The sequence below is a fragment of the Aythya fuligula genome, chromosome 2 (genome assembly GCF_009819795.1).
Source record: "Aythya fuligula isolate bAytFul2 chromosome 2, bAytFul2.pri, whole genome shotgun sequence".
In the NCBI taxonomy this organism is placed as follows: domain Eukaryota; kingdom Metazoa; phylum Chordata; class Aves; order Anseriformes; family Anatidae; genus Aythya; species Aythya fuligula.
Genome location: NC_045560.1, coordinates 75,402,482 through 75,422,267, shown reverse-complemented (window position 1 = coordinate 75,422,267; position 19,786 = coordinate 75,402,482). Strand labels below are relative to the sequence as shown.

The following is a 19,786-nucleotide window of genomic DNA, read 5'->3' as shown; positions in this document are numbered from 1 at the left end:
ACACACTATTTTGTGGTTTTTAGAATATCACTTAATGACCAGTTGGAAAACAGTTTGAACAGTATACTCCAAGCTTTAAAAAAAAAAAAAAAAAAAGGAAAAGAACTTCAGAATAAACCTGGCTATTGTAACGCTCATCAAAGTTATTACAGGAGCGCTAGACAAAGCTCATGGTTCTGTAAAGCAGCACACACAATGTTTGCATTAAAAGCACATTTTGGTACAGCCCTTACTGTGTTACTTTAATGGGAACAGTGAAGTTTATCCATTTATCAGATTTATCAGGCAGAAATGAGTTGGTGAAATGTTGCTGATGTAAATCTGTTGTATCTGATGGTTCTGCTACTAAGAACTTGTTCAATTGAGATCTTTACCCATTCTTTCCTTCTCCCTTCAAGTTATAGTGGTGCTGTTTGCTGCTCTGAAGAGGCAACGAAAGAAGGAGCCTTTGATCCTGTCTAAAGAGGACATCAGAGACAACATTGTGAGTTATAACGATGAAGGTGGTGGAGAGGAAGACACCCAAGCCTTTGATATTGGCACACTGAGGAATCCTGCAGCTATCGAAGATAAGAAGCTTCGACGAGATATTATCCCTGAAACATTATTTGTACCACGGAGGACTCCTTCAGCACCAGATAACACAGATGTCCGAGATTTCATTAACCAAAGGCTAAAAGAGCACGATACTGATCCTTCTGCACCACCGTATGACTCACTTGCAACTTATGCCTACGAGGGAAATGATTCAATAGCTGAATCCTTGAGCTCCTTAGAGTCAGGTACTACCGAAGGAGACCAAAACTATGATTACCTCCGAGAATGGGGCCCTCGGTTTAATAAGTTAGCTGAAATGTATGGTGGAGGAGAAAGTGACAAAGACGCTTCTTAACCTACAGTAGGCTACATTTTTGGTTCCTTTGAGCGGAAGTAATTTTACAGACACCTTCTGCACTCAACAGTATTTAACATTCAGGAAAATTTTCCTGCCACTCAGCACAATGGTTTCCTTTTAAAATTTGTTTCCAGTTTGTCCATTAATGTCATTCATTCTTTCTAGTAGAATGCCACTTGGAATATATACAGCATTTTATTTAATCACCTTCCAAGAGCCAAAGCTATGGAAATTCAGTGTTGTCCATTTTAGTAATTAAAATAAAAAATACCTTACTTTCAGAAATTTGAACAGGGTGATAATCCCTTAAGCAACCTCATGTACAAGCCGCTTCTGTTAGATACATGTTCTACCCTTGCAAGTGCAGCTTTTAAGATGGCAAAGAAGAAAAAAACAAGTATGTCCTGTTCTGTACATTAAAATTTAAACAAATTGTACACGTGGTGTTAATAAGTGTAATATGCAGCTGGTTTAAAAAAAAAAAAAAAAAGTTTGTGCAACTTCATTTCATCAAATTCTATCTGCCAATGTTTTATATTTATATTTTTGTATTTATTTTTAAGAAATAAACCAGTTTTTACAACTATGCTGATGCTTGCCTGCCTGTTCTGGCCATCAATTCCAGGCTTGAAGAAAGCATGACATTTCTCCAGTGACAGCACAGCCAAGTGCCAATATCTCTATGCTGCATGCATATAAGTGAACACATGCTAGAAGTGCATGTGTTCACAGGGAGAGAAGCAAATCGTAGATCTATTTGCTTGCTTGAAAATTCGACTTCCTAAAGCTGTCATGTTTAGGAGAAAATTTGTTTTGTTATCTTATTGTAGAAAGATGAATTATTATTTTGTCTCAACACGAATTACACAATTCTAAAAACATGCTGATATAACTAATTCATAAAAGAATTAATTCTGAAAACAGATTATTTGTTCTATCATCCTCCATTTTGAATCACAATTGCATCATTAGAGGTGATCTGTAACTGCAACAGAGAAAGTGCAGAAAGATGTTTAAGCAGCTATTTTTATGCACCAACCTTTTCTAAAGCCAAATGACAAACCACTGCATGTTATTGCAACTATATGAGGGTAAAGTAATCTCTTTTAAAACTGCCAGGCTGAAGGCTGACAAAGTGCCAGTAAAACTAGCACACACTCCCACCCAATTTACTGAGTTTTCTGATGGCTTGGAAAAGTCTAGTAAAAAGAGAACTGAGCAACTAGCCAACCGGAACAGAAATCATAGCCTAGCTATCACAAAACAAAGTATGTATCCCAAGACATTTTAGGATGTCTCTTTCTTCCCACGGTCTTCAGATTACAGAAATCTATTTCGCAAACAAGCACTCTGGGATTTATAAACATTTCCAAGAGGAAATAATTTCAGAGAAAAAGTAGGATGTGAGGTTCTATGATAACTTTTTTACTGTGGAAGAAACACATCTGAAGGACAATCTCTCCTTCTCTATCTCCGTTAACTTCTTACTGGCATAAAATCAACAGGTATTGAAAATGCATTAGTCCTTGTAAAAGTGCATTGCTGCATTCTTATTACACCAGATATTTTTTCTCCTAAATGGAGAGATTAAACCCAATGAAGTTGAAAGCTGAATACAGTGCCATTATGCAAGCTACTTTGGTGCAATGAAGACCGAATTTTTATTGACTTGATATCAAATTAAAGTATTTGTTCCATTAAGAAACTTTGAAGATTATAGATTTTTCTTCATTTCACTCAATAGTACCTTCATTAGCAAAGGAATTTTGATATTCCTTAATAGAAAAATAATTCTGAGAATATTAAGAAACATCTTAGATATTTAGTATTATAAAGTTTTTTTGAAAAGCCATATGAACATTTTTTTATGATTATGATCTTTCTTATGATTATTTATTGAAATGGATCTAATTTTTCCTCCTTTCCCAACTTTCATTTGTCCTTCAACACGTACCAGTAGGAAATAAACATATAAAATTAATCCATTTAATATGTATATAGCCAAAAGGCTCTCTTCCAATACTGTTCTCTGTCTGCAACAGCACTGAGACCAGTGACACCATGTACATTTAACTGAGTATGTACTAGGACAGAAGATAAAGGTGGTAATACAGCTGCTTGCCATCACCATCCTTTTGCTAAAAAAAGATTTGGGTTACACAAACCCAGACAACACTTTTACATGCAATTCAGTAAGGTTCTCTGTTTTATTCCTGAAAACAAAACAAACCAAAAAACACAAGCACCCCTCACCCACCTCCCTTCATAAATATATCAGCAAATATCAAATAAGACTCTATTATTTTGATTTGCATTGCAGTATTTATTTCTGAATCTTAATGATTTTTTTTTTCTCTGCCACTACCTTTAAGGAGGTTATTTTATAATGATTGAGCAGAACCTTATGCTAGTATTTAAAATTGAAACCTCCATGGCCTATTAAATAAAATAGTGGTATACCTTGTGGAAACATATAGCGACATATAAATATACTACTAAAAATATTATATGAATAGTGTAAATGAAAATTACTTTTACTTCTTGCCATATCCTTGGAGTTTTATTTCCCAATACACTCTGGAATTAAAAAGAAAAAACAAACAAACAAACAAACAAAAATTTCAGCAGTATACATGTTACTGTACAAATAACATCTCAGTTTACAAATATCTACCATGTTACTGTACAAATACTGCATCCCAGTGAAAGTTTCCTTAGGAGCATGCAGTCATCCATGTAGGCAAAATAATTCATTGTCATATTCAATTTATTTTAGGAACTGCATCATCAGCTGAGTCTGGTCTTTAATATTGCACTCAAACATAGAATAGTCCATAAATAATGTGTTCTCCATGCCATAAATGAGTCACAGCAGCTTAGTAAAACCTAGGGCCTTAGAACAAGAGATGAAAGCCATGGAAAAGGAGAAGAAAGGAATCAAGGACACTATTTCAGTGTCTCTTATTCCACTGAATGGTGAAGAATTGGAAAGTGAAACTCCCAAATGACTTGAAAAAGTAGAGAAAATTTAAGATAGGATACCCCCTTCCCAATCAGTACCTGATAAACCTAGTCACATACGTGACTGAAATATAGCAAAATGTAACAAATAGATAATACTTTTGTACTGTTTAGTCCAAATTAATTCTCTATACCTTCTTATGATAAAAATATTACAAGACCAGACAAAACAAAGTGAAAATACTGCATTTCAGGTGGAACATCTGAATTACTTACAAGACAAATCTAATGAATGTTTAAAAATTCAGAAACTTCAAAACTATTGTAACCATTGAATCCACAGTGAGTTCTTAGTGCCTGTTCTACCAAATAATAAATACATACATACATGCATACATACATAAACTGTGAATATTGAGAAAGGAGGGCTGTACAAGATCTTATGTTAACCAGATATATGAACAATAATAGATAAAATAACATTTCACAGGGCCTTCCGGGAAACGGTTATTGGTAAGAACTGTTTAAGCAGATTAAATAGTGAATAAAAATAAAAACACCTAAATCATCAAAATTGTCTCATTGCATATCATCAGATCAACAAATCCACCACTTGCCACCCCTAGGTATGCAGCTGTTTTTTACTCATCACTGTCACATGGTAACATTTCCACCAATGCTACTTCAACACTTCAACAGCATATAAAAATACTATTCCTAGCCTGTAGGAAAATTTAAAAAAAAAAAAAAAAGTTTTGCTGCTTGTCAAACTATTTATCAATAACATTGCCATCTATCAAAAGTTTCTACCCTTCATTTCTTTCACTCATTGCCCAGTGTGATTCCCTTGAATCAGTTTTTCCCACAATGGTTTTTGAATTTATTCTTGGGCTACCTATTACACAAAGTTGCAAGAAAAATAACCAAATCTGCTACACTATTCTCCTCCAAACCTCTTATAATTTGTTCCTACTGGAGTAATTACAAAGATATCTGTTAAGGGCTACAGAGCTTCTCACTATGCACAACCATTGCCCCCATGTTCTGCTTTTCAGACTGGTATGCCATTATTGTAGCAGAAAACAAAATATTTGAGTGTTCCTCTCAGCTTCCAACATTTGGGAAAAAAGTAAGTACTTTCTTTTGCCCCATCACTAATTCCTCAAAAGAAAAATCAATGATTATTTTTTTTAGGAAGACTAGTTAGTGACATGTATGTGGTATAAGCATATCAACAAGATCTTAGGCTTCCTTCCTTTTCTTCAAATTAGAAAACTACAGACCTGACTACAAAAAGTTACTAGGAGCTTTCAAGCTCTGCATTATTTTATCAGACTCTCTTGAACAGTACCAAAATCACCCAAAACTAATCTGTTCACAAAAAGGTGAACAGATGAATGTTTAAGCTGAAACAATTTCACTTATTCATAACAGTGTAACCTGTTATGTCCAACATATTATGGAAATAACAAACATAGGGAGATAAAAACAAATATAAGAAGATACATGAATGTAATTTTTCCTATAAAATTTCACGGGCTTCTCTATTGTCGTTACAGTTTTATTGGGGCCTATTGAAACTCTACTCTAATATGATTGAAGTGTCTGAAAAATCACATTACACATAATTGAATGTATATTTACATTTAATGTAAAAAAATAGTAACAACATCTGAATCTCTAAGTACAATAAGCCTGACAGGACTTATTTAATTCTTTGTTCTTCTGTTTTCTCTTCTTTAAAATTATCCAAATTTCCAAGTTATGTAAATGCCTCCTTTTTCAAAACAAAATTTTCAACTCAAACATTTAATTTTTAAGAAATCTTCATTGGTTTTAAGTTGATGTCAGCCTAAATAAACAATGAGAAAAAAAAAAAAAACACATTGAAAATAAAATTGACAAGTACTCTTTCTTTGATTTTTGGCTACAAACCACATATTTTGGACAGTTAACTTTGAGTCTTACCTGGTAAATTGAGACATCCTTATCATCTCATATATATAAACATATATATATATTAAACATATACTTGGCAAAATACCCAATTTCCATTTCCTTTAATGTTTGCACAACAATATGTTGATTATCAGTTAAGCATGGAAGAAACCTTTCTTTTCTAAAAATACTTGCAAACATGTTTAAATACAGCGCATGAAAGACTCTCAGCAAACCTCCTGTATATCCGTCCTTTTCAGGGAAACAGAGCAAACTCTAATTACGTAATATTCATCAAAATGCCAGTGAAACCCGACAGTTTAATCCAAAGAGTATATTTTATGTTCTAAACATAATGTTCCAAATCCAAATTACCGGATGAAAAAGTTGTGTGATTTGCAGCTGTACAGTAAAAAAAAAAAAAAAAAAAAATACAGCAAATCCAAATCCAATAAGTGAGTTAATCAATGACTCATGCAAAGTTTTGGAAGTCATAAAAGTGTTGACAAACTTTAATTTACAGAGGAATTTCGGTATATTTAACAATGGTGCATAAAGATATAAAGATTGGCTCTGTTGTAATACATGTCTCTATTATTCATTACCGCCTCCTGAATTTCATCATTACAAAGAAGCAATGAACATTTGTGATTTTGGGCTGTTTTCCAGATAGTGTGGTAATCTGCTTGATCACAGGGACAAAAGCTGTCTCTGAACCATTTTTTAAAGTGAAAGACACCTGCAGTACATCGCCTTCACTTGGTATGAACCAAGACAGTCACAATAATCACATGTGGAGGAGGGAATTCCAGATTACACAGTCTGTTTAGTTTTCCAAAAGGTGTTTGAGAAGAGCTATAATCAAAACTCCTAAAGAATTAAGCTGTCATAGTCTTCACCTGGGCAAAAGACAGAAAATCAATGATAGGAGTAAACATTAGGAGTGAAGGTCACCCACCAGTGGAATCCTTCATAATTTGATCTTTTGACCTGAAAAATAAAGAGGCAGTAGAGTTTTTCTGTCATTATAATTAAGACCAGTAAATAAAAGGGCAGTCATAAGAACTGTAGGGACATGTTGGCAAAATGAAAATGTGAATCGTATACAGGAAGGAGCTGCTGTTCACTGTGGTTTTCAATAGAAGAAAGAGAAGCCATTCCATTTGCCCCCCAGAACAAATCCCAGCCTATAATTCTGAATGCAAATGAATTTGTCATTTTATTTTTATTTCTTATTTTTTTTGTATCTGCAACTGCTGCTGAATGATCATGGGATCATTTCTCTAGAAAATGCTTTAACAGTAGTATCCAGAAGAGAAGTAAGAATGCATTAAGCTGTACTGATAGAAAAACTTTCTCTTACTTGTCAAACCCAGTTAATCTCACCTTGCCTTCCCTAGAGTTGCACTTCAACATAAATAGGCCCAGAACATGAATTTATTCTATGAAAATATATTGTCTACATTTTCAAGACTTTGCTGGCATAAAAGCTGTACAGTCATTAGGTTTAATGTGGCTATATTTAAAATGCCATTTAAATTATTTCTCTGGATAAAAGTCCATCAGACACAATGGAGGATAGTTAATTTATCTGCCATTGGCGCACTTTATTTAGTAACAGAAGTTGGTGAAACTTATTCATAACTGAGAGTGTGATGAAAAGTGTATTTTTAGAAAGAACCTTGCCCATCTTCTCTCCTCCAAATTTTCCATGTTTGAGAAGTATGGTTATGCTTACTACTCTTTATTGATACATTCAAGGCAGAATAGACAAAAAGAAAAGATTATTTTGAATGTCAATATTCAGTATATATGCACATATACATTATGTTCTTTACTTAAATATGCATATATATATATACATATGCATATGTATACATACACATATGCATACATACAACGTTTGTTTCCCATGTCATGCCTAGGCGTTATTATTCATATTAACATGAGACTGTTTTGGAAATGTCACAGCAACCTTTCTAGATGACACTTCCAGAAGAGAAACTTTAGACAGCTACTATGCACAATTATGCCAAATATACATATACCTTTCTGTATCATCATCTCAAAACAGTGACCTAAGCAGCCTTAGTATAAATGAGGCTGGAAGATAAAGGGAAAAAAAAAAAAAAAAAGCATGAAGGTTGTCTTCTGGCCTTTAATTATACTGTCTGAAAAACATTTTTTTGTAAAGAGACTCCACTAAAAGACTCCATTACTCAGCTAAGGGCTCAGTCTGGCCTTCTTCCATACTAGTGCACTATTGAGAGAGGAAGATAACTTCTTCCTCAACACAAATTTCCATATACATGTACTCCAAATCTTCTCATAGCTACTACATTGTCAGCTATGTTAGTTCATATTGCCCTGTTTTCCTCAGTTATGCATTGGATAGACTGCACTGGGAATGATTGAAGGCTACTGCATGACAACTTTTCTGTGCAGTCTTACCTCTTTTTGTACAGTTTGCAGTACAAGTATTCTAACCACACTGAATTCTTCCCAGACAAGCAGATTTCTACTTCTACTACAGCATCTTAAAATAAAATAAAATAAAATAAAGTAAAATAAAATGAAATAAAATAAAATAAAATAAAATGTATTGGTAACCATTACCAATATAATTTTCATTTACTGACTTCCAAACTGGTGTAAAATCATTCCTGATAAGCAAAACCATCAATCCTTAAGACTGAGAATGCAGAAGGACATATCTCAACTAAATGGGATTTTCTTGCTTTAATAATTATTCCTCAACTTCTCATTTGTAAAATACAGATTAAGAAAAAATAAAATAAAATAAAATAAAAACAAACACGTAAACAAAACACACTATGTTAGGCCTTGGAGAGTTTTCTGACTAAATTGTGAGACACTCATCTTCTATAGTGATGAGCACCACAGGAATGACTGAAAAATCTGCTTGACATCCCACTCTAAGCAGAACAAAGCAAATGAAATGTATGGACGCCCATTGGTCAAGGGCAATAGTTACTTATGAAGTGCATGATGGCTATTCTTCACATTCAGTGAAGCAGAAACTGGAACAAAAATACCACATGACTATGTATTTAAGAATTAACTCAATGCACATAGATGAAAGAAATAAGGATAAACAACCTCAATAATGGCATTTCCTCAGTTACCTCTGCAACTTAATAATGTTAACTAAAGTGGTTTTGGAGTACAATGGCAATTGCTATGTAATAAAGGTCATCTTTTTTTTCCTTAGAAATTCAGCTTTCACCACCTTGTAATGCATAATAAACGTGATACATTTTTCCAAACTTGCCTGGTCTACAATACTTTTGCAGCATTAGCATTCTTAAAAAAAATGAATTTATTTCAAATTTGATCAAAACTGCCTTCTTTCTTTGTTCCCTACTTAGCATACGTGGTTCTACCAGATATGTATGTCTTAAAAAACAGAAGCTTCTATAAAAATGCCAAGTAAAACTTCAGAATGTTTTTCTGCCATATACAAGGGGAAAAACAAAACAAAACAAAACAACAACAACACAAAACCTTCACAAATAAAACAGTAACAAAATCAGAAAGTTATGTGATCATATTCTAACATCTCAGTCAAATATTATTTTCAATCAAGAATTTTTTTAAAAAATATATATATATAAAATCACACAAAATATGTAATAAGCACCATCAACATGCACTGACAAGACCATTATTTCTAAACATTCCTAAATTGCTGACTATGAAAGTGTCACTCAAAACACCTCCTGTTCTTATTTTCTCTTTCCTATCATTACTGGACAGAGGTAGATCATTGATGTAATTGACACTGACATAATCCAACACAGGAGATTTTAAGTTTCTGCACAGAAAGACTATAACTAAAATAATACAGACTGGGAAGTCAGAAGTGGGTTTTCTGAATCACCCTTATATAATACATTCATTTCTACTGTATAAAGGTCTTCCTAGGCAATGCCAGTGGTTTGGGGTCTCCCTTGAAGGACAGCTAAGCACAAGTTTGATTTTCATGCTGCTGTGGATCAATCTTGACCATCTGCTAGACACCCAGCTACTCACTCACTCACCCTCTGCAACAGGACAGGGAATGAAATGAATGGTTGAATCTTGTGGGTTGAGAAAAGACAGGGAGAACACTTTAACTGCCACAGAAAAAACACACTTAACTTGGGGAAAATTAATCTAACTTATTGTCAGTTAAAATATGTTTGGGTAATGAGAAACAAAGACAAAAACTAAAACATCTACCCACCCCTTCCACCCCCTTTCTTTTCCCCAGGTCAAATCTCATTCCTCCATTCCCAACTGCCCTACAAGCAGCACAGGAGCTGTCCATAACAGCTCCTCTCTCTCTGCCACTTTTTCCTCTTCACACTGGGCCCCCTCCACCTCTCACTTCAAATGAGGAAGTACAAATTCTTTTTAGTTTTAGTTAAATTCTGATCAATTTATTGGCTTTTCCACAGTGCAGCTGACATATACTATCATAAAAAGTCATCTTCCTGAATTTTCTACCAGCCAAGTAGAAAACTTCTTGCCCATTACACCTGCCTTTTAGTGTTTCCTTTCTTTTAACATAGCGGAGTACTTGTGGGGAAGGAGGAAGAGGAAAGGCAGCCACAAAAGGCAGTTTGGATACAAGATTCATAACCAGTGTTATGTAGCAAGGTGTTGAGTGGAAGAATACCTTTTTGTTTTCTTAGTATCCATTAATTTATTTTCATTGAACTAAGTCAAAGAGAGATATAAAACTGAATTTTAGGGGTATGCTCCCAGTAATTCACTGTAGCCTCTCCTGGAGCCCTATAGCTCATCCTTGACTTAGATTTGATACTTGTTCAGAGAAAGGAGTGAAACACACCTTGGGATAAGCTAATAAAATTATGAACGCTTGTCATAATACCATAGGATTTCTCTATACTCTCAAAGACTGTAACAATAATGTTAAATTTGTAATGCAAAATTATGCATATAAAAGTGATGTAGCCTTCTACATTGGGTTCGGGATATAACACAATTCTTGAAGATAGAAAACATGCTTTCAAACAGAAAGTGTGTATTTTAGTTAAGAGAACAAACAAGCTTCAGAGTATCTGCCTTCAAGGTTCAAATCTGCATAGTTCCAGCACTATAAAGCTGATTGATTGTTCCTCATTACAAAAGGGTGCTACTGCTTTAATCATTAAGGAAAGCATGTGCTACAAAACAAGCAAGACCCATCTATTTCTCAAGTATGCTTTAATATAACTAACGTGAATGGCAATAAGCTTTGTGGAAGACAGCTAAAACAGATTTGAGAGTAACTTTAAAGACCTGTAATGGGAAGAGAAGGGGAAATCTTTCTCAAAGTTTTTAATAAGAAAAACAACTCATATAGCTAACAAGAAAATACATTCTCTGAATAGTATACCTTCAGCCTTGTAGTTATTTGTCACCTCTCTCCATTTCAATGAAGACAAAACATTTCTATGAGTACATCCATTAATTTAATTAATTTCACTAAAAGCAATGCTAGTCAACATTTATATGTGTATACAGTCTCTGTAAGTGCACTGAAAATAACTCCTCCCAGTACCTTTCAGCTATTTATAAATTTCTAAGCCATTTAACACACATTTATCTTACATGAGTTATTAAGAGGAAAACAATTAATTTTTAAAAGAAAAACATCAGGCAGAAGAGGGAAGCAGTCTAGTTTTTGTCTACCACTCAAATACCCCCAAAACTGAGAAAAGAATCAAAATCAAGTCATGCTGCAACTGGATAAATTCAGTTTTAATAAATAAAGTAATGGAAGCTGAACAATGAGTTCCACTTATTCTTGAGCAGTGTTAGTAGAAGACAAATATTAAAATAATATAACAACAGAATATTGCTGCATTACTTGCGAAAATGGCAAACATTTCCTTCTATCTACAGTTAGGTTTTATTTCTTTCATGTTAGCAGTAGATGTACCTCAAATAGTTGAGAGGTTCAGTTCAGTTCAGTTCAGTTCTGATCTGGTACAAAATCCAGATGATTACATTCACACCCTACTTGAATGTTTTTAGGCCCTAGTACACTTTAGTTCCTTGATGTTAAAGTAAGTAGAGCACTAAGTCTAGCAATGGAGTTTGATTTACCATAAGATGACATCCACTTAATTTTAGCAGCATACAATTAGAGTTAATTAAAATCACCTACTTTATGATTTCTGAATTTTCCATGTCTCTCAAAGCTATGGTGGGTTTTTTCATGCACCATCAAGGACTCAGAAAGAACAGGCAAAGATGAAAACATAAATAAATAAAAACTTCCAATTCAAATATTTTGTACCTGAGAAACAAGCAGGTACAAGGTAAATGTAAATGCTTATTCATTCAAAAAGTCTACAAGTCTCTCATATGTCCCTCAGATGCAAAATAAATAAATAAATAAAAAACAGACTATGCATTTCTTAATGCTCTTCTTAAGCCCAGCTGGTCATAAACTAATCTGTGCTCTGGGCATGAAGAGAATGAACTTTGAAAAGGCACTGTAATAAATTCTACTACTATATCCTGGTGTAATTCCAGATGGAAGTGCCATTAACCTTAAGATAGATAAGGAGAAAACCAGGAAAGAAACATTAAAACCAGAAAAGACAGTGTAACTCTGAAGTCTGTCATGATTCATAAAAGCAACCAATAACAGTAGAGGTGTTTTTTACTGATAAGTCAAAAAAAATTATATATATATATTCTATTATATATATATAGATATATAAAAGATTGAAAACCACCTATATTTCTGTATGGTACTGAAGATCACCCATATGCATGCATGACTGGCATTACTAGGTGTCAGCAAAAATGTTGCTCTCAATACTTTATAATTTCTCTGAGAACCAAATATGTTAATACCACATCACTTTGATTAAATGATTTTAATATAATTGGTTACAGGTTGCTTATCCAGAAGACCTGTTAAAGGTGGCAAGAAATATAAAGACATGGTCCATTTTGCAATCTTTCTTAAATGCTTTTCCTAAAATATATGCATTTTGATAATATCACCTAGGCCACTAAGGGGAGGTTCAAGACATTACTGCACATTATATATGCCAAAATTCTACTGCCTTTCAGTGCAAAGCTCAGTATTTCTAATTTCTATGGAAGATATCATCTGTTTTGCTGAGTATGCAAAGATTGGCATATTTCAGTCATATGTTCTCGAGTATACTCAAATAAAAGCTGAGACACTAAATTTAAACACTACCAACAGTGATCCATTGCTTTCTTGTTGTCTTGAAGAACATAAAAATATATCATGACATTCAGCAAACAAGTGCTATTTTTATAACATGAAAAAAATAAATCCGTTAAATGTTAAGTATTAGGATATTGCCAAGAACTTGCATCAAACTGAACTCCTGACTCCCATATTAAATGCACATGATGAGCAAAACAAATTTATACAAATGTATACTTTATACAAAGTATATAGATATCTAATAAAATATTTCAGAAATATATGTCATAACATTTCCAGCATACATGGTATGTATAGCATTCTGTAGTCTCTACAGCAGAGCTCAGCAGCTGCCCTCATGCCATATCAGAGCCAGTTCCAGCCAGCCCCAAAAGGGACACACTGCTGGCCAGAGCTGAGCCAGGGGGTAACTGGGAGAGCAGATTGAAGAAAGGGAAAAAAAAAAAAAAAAAAAAAAAAAAGACAGAAAAGAAAAGAAAAAAAAGCTGTAGAACAGCAGCAGGAGGAGAAGAGTGAAAAAATGTGAGAGAAGCAGCCCTCAGACCACAAGGTGAGTGCTGCAGGAGGGAAGGAGGTGCTCCAGGCATGGAGCAGAAGACTGTACCCCTGCAGCCCATGGGTCCCACATGGAGCAGATCTCCATGATGCAGTCCATTCAACTATGGCATTTTAAGCAGTCATATTAAGCAACAATGCTGCCAAACTGCTTTCACCTCAATATTTTGGGTTCAATCACACTACAAGAGCATTAATTTATTCTACATAAATGATTAGATTGCTGGAATAATAGTTTTTTCAACTGTATTAAGTCTTACTTAAAGTGTACTCAAATACTAAGTGTCCTATAGTAGCATTATCAATGCAATCCATAGAATACTAGAAAGAATTAGATAAAGGATAAATTTAAGGCCTTTCTTAAGTGATTTTGTTTACTAACGAGATATCTGTAAGAATGTTCTTAAAAAAGAACAACAACAAAAACTTTTCTGGAGTTCATGTTAAAATAATACATGTATTATCTTCATAGCAAAAGGTCTAATATCCCACTCGCACACTGCATCCCTCACTGAAACTCTCTAAAAAACTTCTCAATACATTTCACACAGACTGCAAGTATAGTGACAACTTATGACTCTTTAGTATCTCTTCTGAGCTGAAGTCTCCTAGCTGTTTTAGCTCATTTTCAACTGGCAATGGCATCCTGTTCAGGACTGTTAGACATTCCTGGTCAGTCATATCTTATGTCTGATGCCTGAGGCTATAACCATTCTAGCCGTCTTTCCATGGAAAACCCATTTGGAAGTCCCGTTTGGTTTTCAAATAGCAAGATATGAAAATACAATGTTGTTGAAAGCTTTCCTGAAACCATATCCCTTTTCTTATTATATGTGAGCCACTCTTTATTATGGTATTCACAGTACAAAAAGAAGGCCATATAATTTCTCTATGGAAGCTAGATCAACTGTTGCAGAAGGCTATGAAACATATTTTTCAGGCTGAGACAAATTTGTACAGAATATCATCTAGCATAAAATGCTTTCTAAAACATGGCAATTGAACACCTGATTTAGCCAATTCAGTTTCTAGCATCATAACAACTACAGCAGTGAAACAGATCTCATTTTCTTCCATGCAAATTTTAAAGAGAGCAAAAGTACAATGAAGCTAATTCAGATTTTTAAAAGGACTAAATTAAATTTTGACACACTATTTTTAAGTAAACAGTTTTTTGTCTGTTTATTTTAAATATCCTTTTTTTTTTTTGTTTGTTTTTTTGGTAAAATTTTAGGTAATAGAGGGAAAATAGCCAGGAGTTTCCTCTGAAAAGCACTATTCTGTATGTCCTTCAACCCTTTTGAAAAGATGTTTGATAGCTCATTTCTGTGAATGTTATGCCCTATGAACTGCTTCTTACTTTTCATGTTAATTCATTATCTCAGACATTTTTCATAGTTTACTCTGCTTCTTTTTTTATTGGCAATGTGTGAGGGTTTGCGTTATAAAGTGAATGGCATCAATTGGTGAGGGAGAACCTTTCCTTTATTAAAGTCAATTCAAGACCTCAATTCTTACTTTCTCAGCAACACAATGGTATGCAACCTGTTGTGCAAGGCTTGACTTTCTATAAACAGCTTTGATTTTGTCCTGGTTATTTACTAGATTTTCACTAAGAACTGAACAGATGCACTACTAATGTACAATGCTAGCCTAGAGGAAAAATGGCACACGTAGCATAATACAAACTGTTACTTCCAAACTTATTTTTGCCAAACCAAAACACTCTTGTGGAAGGCTTTGATTTACATGTGATTAAACATAATGCCACCCAAACAGATGGACAAGGAATGTAGGTAATCAGAAGACATGCACATCTGTCACTGGGTGGCGTTTGATTTGGGGTTTATTTATTTATTTTTGTTGTTGTTGCTTTTATTTTCAGGGGGTTTGGGAGAAATATTTTCAGCCAGGAATTTTAAAATTTACTCAGTATTATTTATGCATAAAATATATGTTCTAAGACACTAAATAATAGACCGTTTATGTATATTATATATATTATATATATAACATTATGTATTATATATCATATATAATATATAATGCTATAATATATATAATATTATAATGTATATAATATATAATAATATATTATATTGTATATAATTCTATATAATTATATTATTGTGGTGGTTTTACCGTGCTGGGCAGCTAAACCCCACAACCGCTCTCTCACTCCCCCTCCTTTAGATAAGGAGGGGGAGAAGTAAAGCAAAGAACAACTCACGGGTTGAGATAAGGATAATTTAATTAAAGGGAAATAATTATAATAATTAAATAAAGACTACCATGAACTAAACAACTTAACTAAGGGGAAAATAAAAGGGAAAGGGGAAAAAGGGAGGAAAACAAACAAACAAAATAAATGAAAGCTATATGGAAGTGCAGAGGAAAGAAATTACTCTCTACTTCCCACAAATGAGCGATGATTGACCACGTCCTTGAAGCAAGGCCTCAACGCACGCAGCCGGTGTTCGAGAGGAGGACCGACGTCTTCTCAACGAGAGCCCACCCCTCCCCTCTTCTTCCTGTTCCCACCTTTTATTGCTGAGTGTGACACCACATGGTATGGAATATCCCTTTGATTGGTTTAGGTCAGCTGCCCTAGTGATGTTTCTCTCCTCACTTTTTGCCCACCCCCTAGGAGGGTTAGAGAAAGGCCCAATGCTGTGCCACTGCTGCTCAGCAGTAGACACAACACTGGTGTGATAACACTGCTGTTCCAGCTACAAGTACAGAGTACGGCACTGAATGGGCTGCTGCCGGGAAAGTTAACATTCCAGCCAGACCCAGTACAATTATACATTGTAATATATATATATAATATTTTATATATACATGTGTGTGTGTATATATATATATATATATATATATATATATATATATCCAACATTGCCAACTGCCAACATTTGGAAAAGACAGATGTTTGAAAAGCTTTGCACTCTAGTTAAATAAAACTTCAGTTTTGATTAGGGCTGAAAAAGACCTATCTTTCTTAAAGTTCTTGTTTGTTTTTGTTTGGTTGGTTTGTTTGCTTGTTTGTTTGGTTTTTATGGGGTGAGTCATTACTTATCACTTTTGATAAATGCACACCATGTACAACTATGAAACATAGTTACCTCAGCAATTAAACGGACTTCTTTAGGGTCAAATATGGCTAAACTCCATTCCTGTAACTTCTTCCTTACATTTTTGAATGTTTTTACTTTCCCATATAATATCATAAAGATCGAACACTAAATATGTATTTTCTCTAACACTAAATACTTATTTTCTCAAACTTGAAAAAATTAAGAAATTATAACAACATTTATAACAACATAATAAATTGTGATCAAAAATACATTAATTATTTAACACAGAAAAGAAATAAACCATTACAATAGCTCTAACACTAAGAAGGTACTCACATACTCACATTACAATCTATTTGCATAGATTGTAATAAGTATGGTAGTAACTTGCAGTGCTCTTCAGTAGTCTCTGAGATCAGGCCTCAGAAATGGCTTAGTACATTTTCAGCTGACAGTAACATCCTTAAGGCTCCTAGAGACAATTCTGACCAGTTATGCGTTATATGTTTTATGTCATTTTATGTTCCTTCTCTTGTTAACTTTCTCGGCTTTCCTGCTTACCTTTGGAAAATGCCTAGCTCTTAATCTGACCATGCATGAAGCAGCCTCTTCAAAATTAAACAAATGCCAATTTAAGAATCTTAAAAGTGTCCCTGGAAAGTATGAAATAAAGCATCAATAGATGTTTTAAACTTTGTAATAATGTGCCAAACCAAAGCCATGCAGATGCATGCAGCATTAATACTTATCTGAGTGCTGCTACTGCACAAACTTTTGACAGCTACCCTTTCCACTTTCTCCATATATGCAGTCATTTCTGGCTATAAAAAAACACTTAAAATTTGGATTTAGCTAACTAAGTCTCAACAACACTATTAGATAAACAAAAGCTAGCAAATATATATATATTTTTTTCACTAAACAACTGCATCAGGCAGTTGCAAATGGTTGTTGATAAACACAGTAGTTTTAACACATTCTGTCATACCTGTTTGATCCAGAGAGCTGGATCTACAAACAACTAGGCACAGAGTGACTGTGCTCCTTAAGTTGGTGGGTTAGATGGCTCCAGACCCCACATGTAATCACATGTAATTGCATTCTCTTAAATACCTTACCACGCTTTTATTTAAAAACTGCTACTACCCAAGATTGCCCAAGATCGGGAAACCTATGCAAATATTCTTGTTTGGATTTTGAGTAAGACAGAATAAGAAAGAGAGCTTCTGCTCCTCTTTCTCCTTCACTGCAGCCTCCTCCACCAAAACACTCTCACTTTTAGTCTCACTCTAGACGATATGGACAGATACAGACGGGAACTAGGGAAAACAATAAAAATTAGTTTTTTGTTTGTTTGTTTGTTTTTTAACATAGGCACCGAGCTCTTCAAGTACATTATGACACAATATCATCACACAGCTGGAGGTGTAAATGTTTTTTGTGCTAAATGAGTCCAAGTGAGCTTGTGGAGACATTAACCTTTCAGGGGAATGACAGTGATGATTAACATAGGCAATATGTCAATTTAAATATCTTTGTATCTTATTAAGACAGAAAAGTAAAGAACTGAATTGGTGGGTGGATTTCTTTTGTCTGATGTAGTCAGAGTTACATTTACAAGAGCTTTTTAAACTCAGAGGAAGAACAAACAAGAAGGCCCGAAACATAGCACAAGTATTTATTTATATAAAGTATTAAAATCACATCACAGGGACATGGCTAAATGATACAGATGAGCAAATTTAGTAGCTTGTTAACACCAAAACCAGAGGTTTCACTCCTCACACGGTTCTCCTGTGTTCCCCTGAATTTCTGTATCATTCTGCCACCTACTTCATGCCAACTCTAGGACTTGTTAGATTAACTGTAGAGGAATTTACCAAAAGATGAGTAAATTCATCTCAGCAACCCAGCAGATATTTTATTTTATTTTATTTTATTTTATTTTATTTTATTTTATTTTATTTTATTTTATTTTATTTTATTTTATTTTATTTTATTTTATTTTATTTTATTTTATTTTTAATTTATTTATTTATTTTGTGGAGGGGTTTAAAATCAGCTTTCAGTTGTATTGACTCAAAAAAAAAAAAAAAAAAAAAAGATAAAAAGATCAGAGGATCATTAGAGCTGTTGCCGAGGAAACAACAAACGCTTTCTTCTGTTGGAGGGAATCTTGGGCAGCAGCAAGTTTGCCTCTGAGGACAGTCATATTAAGATTATTCAGATGAACTGAAGATATAACCTGGTAGTTTAGCATAAGGTGTAATGCACAACTATTTAGTATGTTTGAGATATGCATAATAGTCAAAATGTTGCTGGCTTCTCAAGAAGAATCTTAAAATGAATGATGAACGCAATACATGTTTTTTTCATCATTTTCAGTATTATATTTTTCTCTCCATATGTACATATGAAAAAAGCTTTCAGAAAAATGTTAAAGTATGAATTAAACAGATGAATTGGAATGATGGAACAGAAGAAGGCAGTCATGATTAGGATGCTTCGAATTAGTCCAAGTTCAACCAAGAATGGGCCAAACAATTTTTAGATTACTGCATCTGCATAAAGCCTCAAAAAGTAGTCCTAATCCCATTTAAGTCTGGGACAATTCTCAGTATGACATGTAGAAAACAAGCATACTAACTCCATACAATTTTTGTTTTAAAATTATTGTGTAATGACCAGTTATACTTTATTTTTAAGCCCTGTCTCTCTCCATATATATGTATAGCACATATTTATCTTTTATGTACACATGTATATATAAGCGTGTATAAAAGAATCAAATACTTTTTCATATACAATGTATTCTGTGTGTTGATGGTAAAATACCTTTAGAAACTTTTTCAAGACTAATACCCTTTCCTTTCTTCTCCACTGACTGCAGGTCTTCACTAAAACACTGCAGTCCTTTCCATGCCATGTAGAACAGCCATGAGATTATTACATGACAAAGAACATTCAGCTTTTTACATAATTCCAGTAGTTTAAAATTAGCAGCATCTAAATATTTCCTTGAAGCATTAACCTTACTATGAACAATATCTAATTAAAAGAGCCAAAAGAGCTTTGAATTTTCATCTGATTGATACGTATTAGTTGAGTGAGAATTAATTTCTATTTCCTTTTTAA

General features: G+C 33.9%; 1 protein-coding gene across 4 annotated transcripts in view; it reads left to right on the top strand.

Annotated features, from left to right (window-relative positions):
• Window positions 1–1,416, top strand: part of CDH10 (cadherin 10) — a 101,846-nt gene extending 100,430 nt beyond the window's left edge. For 3 of the 4 annotated variants that reach the window (XM_032181603.1, XM_032181601.1, XM_032181602.1), the window contains one exon: window positions 399–1,416. In XM_032181603.1, the coding sequence (XP_032037494.1) occupies window positions 399–892 (494 nt within the window). In that variant the 3' untranslated portion in view covers window positions 893–1,416. The remainder of the gene's footprint in view (window positions 1–398) is intronic. The other variant, XM_032181604.1, reaches the window with a different exon arrangement.
• The last annotated feature ends 18,370 nt before the right edge of the window (window positions 1,417–19,786 follow it).